General features: G+C 43.3%; 1 protein-coding gene across 1 annotated transcript in view; it reads right to left on the bottom strand.

Moving 5' to 3' along the window:
* Positions 1 to 13,693, bottom strand: part of LOC308674458 (arf-GAP with GTPase, ANK repeat and PH domain-containing protein 1-like) — a gene marked incomplete at its 3' end in the record, with an annotated part of 309,655 nt that overhangs the window by 180,742 nt on the left and 115,220 nt on the right. The window contains exon 4 of the mRNA XM_081338915.1: positions 1,921 to 2,006. Coding sequence (XP_081195041.1) covers positions 1,921 to 2,006 — 86 coding nt within the window. The remainder of the gene's footprint in view (positions 1 to 1,920; positions 2,007 to 13,693) is intronic.

Below are 13,693 nucleotides of genomic sequence, written 5' to 3'. Positions count from 1 at the left end.
CCCAGCTGAGGCTACTGTTCTACTGGTACTGGTAGATTGTTGCTGCCAATGCAGCTTATATATTTAGTTGGATATTACTATTTAATAGCTTGAAAGACTGAAGCTTCAAAGGAGTAATACTGTGTCCAGTGCATGCTGAAACCTAACTGTTTGTTTATTCCACTTCACTGTTTGTCTTTACATAAAGAGGTAATAATAAAGTTAGAAGGGACCAGATTACTGTCAACATTACAAAAGAGAAAGGTAACTACAATTCAGTTTCTCTATGTTACTATTTTTCAATTTTAATGAAGGCTCTTGGTAATGTCCTGCCTTAGGCACAAAGCCAGCTAGGTGATTTTGGACCAGTCACTCACTTGCAGCCCTAGGAAGATGGCAATCTTGACAAGAAAACTGTAGAGTCTAGAACAGGAGTCTTCAAACTTGGCCCTTTTGATTTGTGGACTTTAACTCCCAGAATTCCTCAGCCAGCGTGCCTGGCTGAGGAATTCTGGGAGTTGAAGTCCACAAGTCATAAAAGAGCCAAGTTTGAAGACTCCTGGTCTAGAACATAGAATAACAAAGGAATTTGCTTGAGCCATCCTGGACAAATGGTTGTCCAATGTCTTCTTGAAAACCTCCAGTGATGGAGCACCCACAATTTCTGGGGCAAGCTGTTCCATTTATTAATTGTTCTGTCAGGAAATTTCTTCTTAGTTCTATGTTGGATCTCTCTTTAAGGAACTTTCACCAATTCTTTATTTATTTGATTTCTATAGCCACCCATCTCAGCAAATGTCTCTTGGCAGCTCACAACACAGAAACATATATTAAAATATTTAAAACATTTTATAACAATAAAAACAGTAAATCATTTAAACACTAAATATTAAAATGTCTAATTCCAGTACGTAGAAAGCAAGACATCTGGCCTATTAACATATAGCCAGGAAGCGGGATCCTTGGTGCATGCCCCAAGCTTGGGAGCATGCCCATTCTTGTCCTACCCTCAGGTGCTTTGGAGAATAGGTCACCCCCTCTTCTCTGTGACAGCCTTCAAGTACTGGAAGACTGCTATCATGTCATGTCTACAGCATTGCCTGATCCACTAATTTAATCACTTTGTCAAGGAAAAAATAAAAGGGGAACTCATCAAATTTGCAGATGATATTAAGCTGGAAGGAATCGCCAACACTATAAGCTCAAGATCCAGATGGGCCCTATCTAACAAAATGAAATTCATTGTAGAGAGGCCTTACACTTAGGCAAGAAAAACCAAAAGTACATGTACAGATTAGGTGAAACCTGGCTTAATAGCAGTAACTGTGAGAGGCAACTTGGAGTCCTAGTGAACAATTAACTAAATATGAGTGAAAGTAGTGTGCAACAGCAGCCAGAAATGCCAAAGCAATCCTAAATTGCATTAACAGACGGAATGAATCAAGATCACATGAGGTACTAATACCACTCTATAAAGCCTTAGTAAGGCCACACCTAGAATATTGCATCCAGTTTTGGTCATCACACTATAAAAAAGATGCTGAGACTTTCTAGAGTGCAGAAAAGAGCAACGAAGATGATTAGGGTCCTGGAAGCTAAAACATATGAAGAACGGTCGCAAGAACTGGGCATGGCTAGTCTAGTGAAGAGAAAAACCAGGAGTGACATGATACAATGTTTCAATATCTGAGATGCTGTCACAGAGAGGAGGACAACTTATTTTCCTGAGCACCCAAAGGCCAGATAAGGAATATGGATGGAAACTGATCAAGGAGAGATTTTTATAATTTGTCCTGAACAGATGAGACAGGTATGGTACTGGGGCCTGTAAAGGAAATCAGCTGAAACCATTTCCTTCATTACTTTCTGTTGGAAATAATGTTACCTATAATATTGGTCTCCAGATTTCAGATTATTAAAATAATTAAACATAATACAAACCTGTGCTTCAGGAGGACCTCCTTCATCTCTAATTAGCAAAAGGTAGCTCTGCCCATCAACTACTATCTCTTTCTTGAATCTCCCACCTGTCATAGAAAACAATCCATTAGATAAATCAAGGTTTTACTTGAAATAAAAATTGCTCTGAGTGCTTGAAAAATGCTGTAGTAATTAAAGTATTAAGCTTTCTAGTGAATGCTATAAAAAAGACAAAGTAGAAAACCACATATACCTTTGTAGGCCAACCTATTTCCTATTTTTTTCTTAACTACTTGACAAAAATTAACTTTCCATTTGGATCCAAATATTTGGTAAATGGTAAAAATTAATTTAGAGCATATAATAGCTTGAGCTTGTAATTTTATTTTTAAAATTCTAATTTTATAAAAGAAAATATGTGTTCTTCTTGTTGTGATTCAGGGTCAGCCTGTGGGTTCGGCAGTTGGGTCAGACGAATCAGAGGAGGAGGGGGGTGTTGAAGACCTTGCTGAGGGGGTTGAAGATCTTGCTGATAATAGCCCTCAGGCAGGCCCCTCCCACTTGGTCACCATGAAGACCCAGCTGTGTGAGCCTGACAGTGTGGATGAAGATGACCCACAGCTGGCCCTGTTCAAGGACGCCCGACGCAGGAGGCAGTCAAGTAGGAGTAAACAGAGGAAGGCTGTGGCGCTTCTCGGAAGGAGGCAGAGAGAGGCCACGCCCTGAACTCTTTATAAAGGGAATGTTTGGGGAGGGCTGGTTTGCTGAAAGCAACCGCTCAGATAGTGTTTCAAAGCTCCTGAATCTTGGTTCGAGTCTTGTTTGTTTTTTGTAGTAATAAATTTGGCAGACGTCATTCCAGCCTCTTGCCGTTTATAAAGGGGTTGCCTTTTCTGCAGGGCCGGTAGCAGGCTGGTACAGAACAGTTTGCTTTCAGCCTCCCACCCCTTACTAATATCATGGAGCAGCTACGTGCTGAGAATGCCCAGCTCACCCAGCAACTCACTTTGCTGGCAGCTCAGGTGGCTCAACTGCAAGCTCAGGTTCATGCTGCACCCCCACCATCACCCCCACCCAGGAGAAAATGCCAAGTTGCAATGCCGGATAAATTTACAGGCACTCCAGAACTGTTTCCTGCTTTCCTGGGACAATGCCAGCTCTTTATCAGCGTGAGAGCAGCTGATTTCCCCACTGACCGGGAAAAGGTGGGGTTTGTGTTAAGCCTTCTTTCGGGTGATGCAGCTCGTTGGGGCACGCCTCTGCTGGCTCAACCTAACCCATTGTTGGACAACTTTGTGGGGTTTTGTGATCATATGCGTCTGATGTATGAGAACCCTATTAAGACGCAGACTGCTACTCGACGCCTGAAAGCTCTGAGGCAGGGTCAACGCCCCCTACAGGGCTATATCAGCGATTTTCGGCTGCTTAGCCAGGATTCCGCCTGGAATGAGGCTGCGCTTGTGGATGCCTTCCAGGATGGATTGTCGGAGGAGATGTTGGATGAGCTGGCCCGTGTGGATATTCCCTCAGACCTGAATGGGCTGATCCATCTCTGCCTGCGGATCGATGCTCGGTTGCAGCAGCGAAGGAGTCGCCGTGCCACCCCACAGACCCCTGCAGCCCCTGTTGTGAGTGAGCCCCCAGTTGAAAGGGAGAAGCCAATGGAGCTGGGTGCCGCCAGGTCTCGTCTATCGGTGACTGAAATGAACAGACGACGATCGGGGGGTTGTGTTTTTACTGTGGGGACCCTGGGCATTTGGCTGCTTTTTGCCCAAAGAAGCGACAGCGGGCATCAGTGACCGAGCCTGCCCCGAGAAAGTCCCCTACTTTTCTGTCGGGAAACGCCCCGAGCCCGATCTAGACGGTGTGATAGATCGGGCGTCCCACAACAACACTGAGCGACGTCTTTCCGATGCTGCCTGTGGACCTCCACGGCATTTGATTTTGGAGGCACGTCTGATCCTTCCTGGCAAGCCAGAGGGGATTCCAGTCCATGCCTTAATTGACTCTGGGGCCACCACAAATTTTATGGACTCAGCATTTGTGGCCAAATGGGCTGTTCCCCAGTGCCCAGTGGATCCGCCCATGTTAGTGGAGACTATCGATGGTCGAGTGCTCCTGTCTGGGCCTATTATGGCCGCCACGCAACCATTATGTATGGCCATCAGTTCCCATGTGGAGGCCATCCAGTTCTATATCAACTCAGATCTGCATTTCCCCGTGGTCCTGGGACTGGCGTGGCTCCGGGCGCATGACCCACAGATCTATTGGTCACAGAACTTGGTCACCTTCCCAAGCTTGCAGTGTGTGGACCACTCCCGCCATATCTGTGCCGGCCAGGGGGAGGGTTCCCCAGGGGTTTCCTTGCCTCCTGAACTGTCCGACTTTGCTGATGTGTTCAGCGAGACAGAGGCGGATCAATTACCCCCGCACAGGCCCTATGACTGCCCCATTGATTTAGTCCCTGATGCGCCTCTCCCAGTGGGGCGTTTGTACTCCATGTCGGACCCCGAGTTGGCTGCATTGCGGGACTTTCTGGAGAAGAATTTGGCTCGCGGTTTCATCCGGCCCTCATCCTCGCCAGTGTCTGCACCCGTGCTCTTCGTCAAAAAGAAGTCGGGCGAATTACGGCTTTGCTGCGATTATAGGAAACTTAACGCCATCACGGTGCGCAATCGTTACCCGCTGCCCCTCATCCCCGAACTCTTGGACCGACTCCGGGAGGCTAAGATCTTCACGAAACTGGACCTGCGTGGAGCTTACAACCTCGTCAGGGTTCGGCCGGGTGATGAGTGGAAGACGGCGTTTGGTACTCGCTATGGACATTTTGAGTACACGGTGATGCCGTTTGGCCTGACCAATGCCCCTGCCGTGTTTCAGCATTTCATGAATGACATTTTCCGGGATTTGTTGGATCAGTTTGTCGTGATCTACTTGGATGACATCCTGATCTACTCCCCGTTGCGTGAGGTGCACCATCAGCATCTCCATCAGGTCCTGCAGCGACTCCGAGAACATCGGCTGTTTGCCAAGTTGGAGAAGTGCCAGTTCTACCGGGTGACCATCGATTTCCTGGGTCACCGCATTTCTCCTGAGGGCATCGCCATGGAGCCGAGTAAGGTTGAGTCTTTGCAGAGTTGGCAACCCCCGCGTCGCGTGAAGGATGTTCAGCGACTTCTTGGGTTCGCCAACTATTACCAAACTTTCATCCCTGGGTTTGCTGCCTTGACAGCCCCCCTCACCCGGCTCCTGCAGAAGAAGACTCAGTTTCAGTGGAACGCTCCAGAACAACAGGCTTTCCAGATTTTGAAGGAAGCCTTCATGAAGGAGCCCATCTTGAAGCATCCTGAACCGCAACGGCCGTTTGTCATGGAGGCGGACGCCTCCGACATTGCCATTGGGGCGGTGTTACTCCAGGCAACGACGCCCAGCGGTACCCTCTTCCCTTGCGCGTACCATTCACGAAAACTGAACCCTTCGGAACGCAATTATACAATCTGGGAGAAGGAGCTGCTGGCCATTAAAGCGGCGTTCGAGGCCTGGAGGCATCATCTGGAGGGAGCGCGGCATCAAATCGAGGTCCGGATGGACCATAAGAATTTGGAAAGCCTGCAGACCGCTCGGAATTTGAACCAACGCCAGATCCGGTGGTCTCTTTTCTTTGCGAGGTTTGACTTCCGGGTTCGGTACATACCTAGCGGGCACAATCAAAGAGCGGATGCTCTGTCCAGGAAGCCCGAATATTCCCGAGTGGAAGACAAGCTTCTGCCCAGGACAGTGATCCCCGTCGAGTCTTTTGCTGCGGTACGGGAGCCGGTTGATATACGGGCTTGGATCCGGGAGGCACAGCAGCAGGAGGTGTGGGTGGCTCAGCGGAAGGAGGAGGTGGGGCCAGATTCTCCTTGGACGGTCACGGATGGACTCTTGTATTATCGTGACCGGCACTACGTTCCAGGAGGGCCACTCAGGGGACTCATCCTCAGCCAGTGTCACGATAACCCGGCGGCGCAGCATTTTGGCCTGTTCAAGACCCTGAACCTGGTCTCCCGTACCTTCTGGTGGCCCCGAGTCCGACACGACGTCCAGTCCTATGTTACCTCCTGCATCCCATGCAGGCAGGCCAAGTCAGCGACAGGGGCCCCGCCTGGATTACTGCAGCCTTTGCCAAAACCCAAAAGACCCTGGGGGGCTGTGTCCATGGACTTTCTGATGGATTTACCCCCATCCTCTGGTTTTACGACAGTGTATGTGGTAGTGGACATGCTGACCAAGATGGCGCACTTCATCCCCTGTCACGGCTTACCGTCAGCCCACGCCACTAGTCGTATGTTCATTCAGCAGGTGTTTCGGCTGCACGGCCTCCCTGATAGTCGTCTCTGATAGGGGGGGCCAGTTTACAGCCCGCTTCTGGCAGGAGTTGATGCATGCGTTGGATATCAAGATTTGCCTCTCGTCCGCGCATCATCCTCAAACTGACGGGGGAACCGAGAAGGTCATTGGTATCCTGGAACAATATCTGCGCTGCTATGTCAATCTGCAGCAAAACAATTGGGTGGACTATCTGGCCATAGCTGAGTTTGCATTTAACAATTCGCAGCATACCTCCACACAGATGACACCGTTCTTGGCCAATGTGGGATATCACCCCCGGTTTTTCCCCCTTTCTCCCGTGGACTCACCGGAGCCGGCAGCGAACGACTTCATGGCAGAGTTACAGGTGATCCATCGATTGGTGCGACGTCAGTTAGAGAAGGCCAAGGCCGATTACAAAAGGTTTGCTGATCGGTCAAGACGGGATACGCCTCCACTATCGGTGGGAGATCGGGTCTGGTTGTCCACCAGGAACCTACCGTCAACACGGCCGGTGAGAAAGTTAGATCACCGATATTTAGGACCGTTCCCAGTCGAGGCTGTCATCAATCCGGTCGCCTATCGCTTAACTCTGCCACGTTCCCTGCGCGTGCACCCAGTCTTTCATCGGTCTCTGTTGGTCCCCGAGCAACCGGCCTGTCCACTCCGCCGAGCGGAATTTCCCCCATCAGGACCTCGTGATGGAGGCAGCACCCCCGAGTACGAGGTCGCCAGCATCAGGGATTCCCGTTGGCTGAAAGGTCGTTTCCAGTACCTGATTGAATGGAAAGGTTACGGACCAGAGGACTTCACCTGGGAAGACGCGACCACCGTTCATGCCCCTGCATTGGTGACCACTTTTCATGAACAATTTCCATCCCGACCGCATCCGGATCGGCAGACCCGGGGGAAGGGCCCTGCGGTGCGGGATAGTGTTGTGATTCAGGGTCAGCCTGTGGGTTCGGCAGTTGGGTCAGACGAATCAGAGGAGGAGGGGGGTGTTGAAGACCTTGCTGAGGGGGTTGAAGATCTTGCTGATGATAGCCCTCAGGCAGGCCCCTCCCACTTGGTCACCATGAAGACCCAGCTGTGTGAGCCTGACAGTGTGGATGAAGATGACCCACAGCTGGCCCTGTTCAAGGACGCCCGACGCAGGAGGCAGTCAAGTAGGAGTAAACAGAGGAAGGCTGTGGCGCTTCTCGGAAGGAGGCAGAGAGAGGCCACGCCCTGAACTCTTTATAAAGGGAATGTTTGGGGAGGGCTGGTTTGCTGAAAGCAACCGCTCAGATAGTGTTTCAAAGCTCCTGAATCTTGGTTCGAGTCTTGTTTGTTTTTTGTAGTAATAAATTTGGCAGACGTCATTCCAGCCTCTTGCCGTTTATAAAGGGGTTGCCTTTTCTGCAGGGCCGGTAGCAGGCTGGTACAGAACACTTCTGTTTTTCTGTCACCAGATCATTATAAAGCTACAATACGTCAAATCAGTGCTAATGTAATGGAACTTAAATCCTACAAGCACTTATGATTCATCTTTTGTCAACAGAATGACGAGAAGACTTCAGGACTCAGATGGCTTACAGCCAATTTTAGTGCTCCATGAATTACAACTATTTCTGCAGAAAAACAAATGTGCTCCAGTAGATCACGCACTGGCAGCTTCCTATTTAAGTTATTTGAGCTATTTGTTAATATTATCAACAATAGGAAAGCTTCAGCTAGTGAAGCATATGGCAATTAATTCAACCCATTAATGATTATGTTTATAGTTCCAAATAATCAGCAAACTCAATATGAACACAATGAGAGTTAAAGGATATCAATATGATGCTTTCACTGTGCTCTTGAACTGGGATAGGAAAGATCCAATATCAGGCTTCCAGTTTTATACAGTAGCACAAGTAGCCGAGGGATCGTGGGGCTCCGCACCCTACGGCCAATTCCATACAACATCAACCTTGTGAACTCTCAGGCTTCCTCCTTCTGTTATATATTCAAAATGGACAGTATTTAATATTTTATCATTATGTATATGTAGGGGTGTGAGTCTATACATATGTTGTACATAGTATGTTTTAGGTGTGTGTCATGTATTTGTTTCACTTTGAGAGCGGGCAACTAAATTTCATTTTTGATGTCTGCCGTTGTGCCCACAGTAAAAAATGACAATAAAGATTACCTTATCTTTTCTGTTTGGGGACCCTAAATGGGCCTAAAGTCGCCCTGGAGAGGCAACAAAGTGGTCAATCTGGTCGTTCGGGGAAAGCCCTCAAGAAACCAGCAGAAGAAAGGTTAGCTTCACTCTAGAGTTTAGCCCAAACTACAAGCAGCCGAAGCCAGTGAGAAGGAGGGGGATTCCTGACTCACTCTCCCACAGACGGAAGTGGCAAATTAAACTTTTATGGGGGACAGAAATATATTGAAATGAAATGAATATAAGACTTAAATCTAGATAAGTTCGAAATTGGTGGAATTTGTTAAGATTTTCTTTTCAAAAGATTATTGATGAAAACAGAAGAAAATAACTGTTTGTTTTGAAAACTAAAAAAACTAACTGGTAGTGACATCTAGTGGTGGATGAAAATATACAAGTTTAGTTGCTCTAATACAGGAACTGACAGAAAGCCCAGTAAAAGATAACTTGTTTTTGTGACCTTCAATGTCTTAATTAAACAGAGAATAGCTGCAAGAAAAAGAAAACATTTTGGGCTATTTACAAGACAAGAATGATAAAGTTTAGAAAAAAAATTGACTTTCCTGGATTATAAATACTTATAGAATTGTGACTCTAAAGCTCTTTGCAGAGAAAGGAAAACTTTGAATTTTGGCTATCATGGAACATCAGAGACCTGCAGAAAGAACATATCAAGAAAAAATAAATACTTTCCAGGAGGAAATGTATGCTATATTGCAACTAATCCAAACGACAATGATTTCAAACCACAAGGAAATTAAAAACAACTTTGAAAATTTAAATGAACACATCTTCAATTTAACCTTACAACAAAAAACTCTCAGAAAATAAAAACAGAGAGCGATCAGATAAAGCAGACAACTGAACATAATCCAGAGGAAAGAGATTTAAAGATGGAACCCAACAATGGCCAGGCAGAGAAAAACTTGCAGGAAATATTGGATATGGAAAAGATACTTGCAAAATAAGACTTAGGACAAGAAAAAAGATTTGACAAAATGGATTATAGAGCTGTCAGGAAAACTATGAGAACCTGAAGGACAAAAAATGATAAGAGAAATTAAGAGAGAAAGAAAGAAAAATATTTTCAATGAATACGAAGGGGTGAAACCCTTCCACAAAAACATTTTACTGGATCCCTCTCCTGTACCTACAACAACATCTACAAGACTATGGGAAGAGTTTTTGGTCCGGCGGAGCATACTGATTAAGAAAGATGCTTGGCAAAAAAAAAGGCTAAAGTTAGAATTAAGAAATTGGCAGACTTCCGGTTTGCTGACATGGCCACTATGGACACTTGGAGGACAGCTGTCGTCTTCCACATCCAGTTTTGCATCACTGAGGGGGGGTCCTAAAAGGGCCGAAAAGTCAGCCCGGAGAGGCGACCAGCAAGAAGGGGCTTTTGCAGAAATGCCGGGGAGCCGCAACTCTCCCGTCAGTGCCTGCGTTCCCTTCCAACTGGCAGACAAAAGACCGGCCATCACAATATGGCCGGTCACTAGGCTGCAGACAGCAGAACTTGCACTTACCATCAAGCAACAGTAAAACAGCGTGGAAGAGACTGGGTGAGATCTACCTCTCTTATATTCCAACTTTTTTTCTACCTAAATATGCTGCTAAAGTACTCTCCCCCCTGTGGAGAGGGAAGGGGGACTTTAGCCCTCCCTCCAGAAACAGCGGTGATTGAATTTACAGGGGAGATTTAAAAAGAAAAAACGTTGAAAAAATAATTGGATCTCAACTGGAACTTTTAAAAAAAACTTGTGGACTAAAAGCTTTTTGATTATCTACTTTCTACTTCCTATTCTTATTTGAAAGTTTGGCTTTGTTGTCCTAAAACAGAAGAAATAATTGAAAGGAATTTCCTAAGCACTTGGGGGAGATCTTGTGGCTAAACCTGAAATTGCAACCTGTCACTCTAAAAAAAATAGAGGGACTTGGCTGATACTTTAGAAAACAAGATAAGAGTAACCTTGAGCACCAGATGTGAGAGTCTACCATGGAAGAAATGCAAAACCAAATTTCTGCTATGATGAAAATAACTTGCCAAACTTACCAATTCCTTTCTACAGCCAGTGATGAAATAAGAGCTTTTGGAAAAAAATTAGAAAGCGTCTTGGATAAGCAAATTTTGACTACTACTAATAAACTATCTGTACAGAACATAACAGAAGAAATTGAACAACCAAATATTTTGACAGAAGATTTAACCTCTCAACAAGTACAGATAAGAGAAAACTCAGAAAAAAATCTGACAAAATGGATGGAGGAAAAAACCTGCTACATAAAACAGAAGGAATCTGAAAATCAAAATGAGAAACAGATGGAAGAAAAACAGTCCAGGACAACTACACCAAGAGGAGAAAATAATGAGAAAATTTGGTAGTTCTGCCAGACCCCTCAACCCTCCAAAAACGGAGATTGGAGAGTCACCTCAATATGATACAATAATACAAGAACTCTTTGATGACCCTGAAGCAAGGACACAGAAAATGACATGGCAAAGGAAAAAAGCCAGAATAAGATTGAAGAAAAATAGAGTGTGGACATATCTAAGAGGCCTAAAATAGACTATATCTAAGTAGACAGGATTTGTATTTTGAATATGAGAGATTGTTATGATGTATAGATAAAGAAAAATGTTGGCTAAATAAAACTTAGTTGTATGAATATCAATAGTTAAATTGAAATATTGAGTTGTTTATAAAGGTTAAATGAAGGTGACTAAGACATATATATATTAAGAGTGATGTAACATAATTAATATATTTGAATGTACTGATAAGAATAAATTATAAGCCTAAACATGAAAGAGCGGATATAAAGGAGAAGAGAGAGGATGTATTAAATGCTGAAATGGGAGAAATCTTGGTTACTGAATCTACAATATGTGGAAATTACAATGAAAATAAGAGTATTATATTGTACTACTAATCTGTTGATATGGAAATAAGATAGATGTGTATCTGGATTACTAGGTATTGGAGAGAATTGTAACAAAGGGAAGTAGGGTCACTCAGAAATTTGGAAATGATAAATTTCAAATGTTTAACTTAAATATTAATGCAAAGTTAAAGCTGAGAAAAATTATAAGGTGATTGATGGTCTATAGATGGAATGTTAAAATAACTAAAATATATAAAATTATTGACAAATGTAAGAAAACTACTAAATAGCTGATGGATAGAATAAGAAGTATGTTAATTTAGATAAGAGACAATATGTATTAAAGGGGAAAAAAGGAAATATTGGCTACAATAAATTGGAGATTTTTTTAATACAAGTTTTAATATTTTTTTAATTTTACATTCAGGTATTTATGAAGCAATACGGTGGTTGGGTACTTAAAACTAAACAATAGCAAATAACAAAATCATTTGTAGATAGCTCAAGTTACATCCACAAGAGCCTTGGTGGAGCAGTGGGCTAATGCCTCCTTAAGTAACACCAGCTGCCTGCAATTAGTGCAGGTTCGCATCCCACCAGGCTCAAGGTTGACTCAGCCTTCCATCCTTCCGAGGTAGGTAAAATGAGGACCCAGATTGTTGGGGGCAATTAAGCTGACTTTGTAATAATGCCGCTTGGGGGTGTGTGTGAAAGCCCTAATAAGCAGGCATATACATAGAATGAAGGCTACTGCTAAGTTTGTAAGCCGCCCTGAGTCTTCGGAGAAGGGCGGGATATAAATGGAATTAAAATAAAAAATAAAAATAAATAAATAAATTCCCTCTCTGATTCCCTTAGTTATGATAACATAATCAAATTAATCAAATTAATACATTTCTAATTGTGACACAATCAATTAGAACAATTTTCAATATATTTTCACTTATATCATCTTAATAGTTCACCAATTATTGAAAAAAATATTTTTGTTGTATCTTTCCAGATTCTATAATATAAATCAATTCTAATAGCTAACTTTCCTTTCCCTTAGAAGTCTAGAAGTTAAATATAAGATCAGTTTATATCTTTTAAAGGTTCCCCTTAGACCATTAAGAGAAATTTTAAGCTCTGTCATTACAACAAATATATTCTTTTTATCATCTTAATAGTTCATCAATTATTAAACTAATGTTTTATTATATCATTCCAAATTCTATAATATAATTCAAAGTTATGTTTTGATAGCTAATTTTGCTTTCCCTTAAAAATCTAAAACCTAAGTATAGAATCAGTTTATATCTTTTAAAGATTCCCCTTAGCCCATTAAAAGAAATTTAAGCTCTACCATTACAAGTCCGAACAGAAAGACAAATCCAATTTTTTAAATCTAACTCTCGCCTTCTTTTTGTGCCAATCAGCTTCCATATCGGTGCCTTTAGATTCTCAAATGTGTCTCCCTTTCTTCTTACACACATTGTTTGAATCCAGGGAGACCACCCAATTGTCAGTTTTGCAAAGAAAGTGCCCCCTTTGTAATCATTAAGATGTTGCTTTAATAGATCAATTCTCGATGTTTGGTCTTCTTCCAATTCCATCTGGCTTAGGTAAGAGGTGATGACCGGTGTTATAGTTATTATTTGGTTGGCTAGATTCTCAACGTACTGTATTTGAGAGCCTTTGGTATCTTCTGTCTTAGTGTTGCTTTCTTCAGCTTCTATTGTTTTTTGAATTGTAGGTTTTATAGTTAAAATCAAGATTTGGGCATCAAGGTTCTCAATAGATTGTATTTGTTGTTCTTTGGGGTCTCCTATTTTGATGTTAATTTCCTCTTCTATTTGTTTCTGGATTGTCAATTCATCATTTAAAGTCAAAGTTTCACTTGGTAGATTTAAGCTGTCAGATTTGCAGTCTGGTTTTCATTTGCTCAGTCAGTGCCAGAATTGTTTCAAGTATCAGCTTATAGTTAAGTGGTGGAATATAATCCTCCATTTCTTTGATGTTTACAGGTAGGTCTTTCGTGGAGGCTATTTTAATAGGAGTCAGTGAGAGTCCACCTCCACTATTCCTAGAGATTGTATTTGGTGCCAGGTGTTCTCAATTCTTCTCTTTAAAGATAGTGTCAAGGACAAATCTGTGTTTCAGCCAGCTCTCACAATAAAGAAAAGGTTTACTTGCTATACCAGGTTTCGCCACAAGATGTCATCAATAGCATATAAAATAAGATGTAAAATTTTTTTCCACACTGAGAGGCTTTTATCCAATTAATCATTTTTTTTCTTTTCCTCTTCTTTCACAGCTTAAGCAGAAAATAGGGTAGTAGGTCCCCACAGAAATAAAAGCTTTTTAATAGCCCAGGAATTCCAAAAGTAC

The sequence above is a fragment of the Vipera berus genome (genome assembly GCF_964194415.1).
Source record: "Vipera berus genome assembly, chromosome: 1".
NCBI classification, from domain to species: Eukaryota; Metazoa; Chordata; class Lepidosauria; order Squamata; family Viperidae; genus Vipera; species Vipera berus.
Note: the sequence above shows the minus strand (reverse complement) of the source record. Positions and strands in the feature narration are given on the sequence as shown.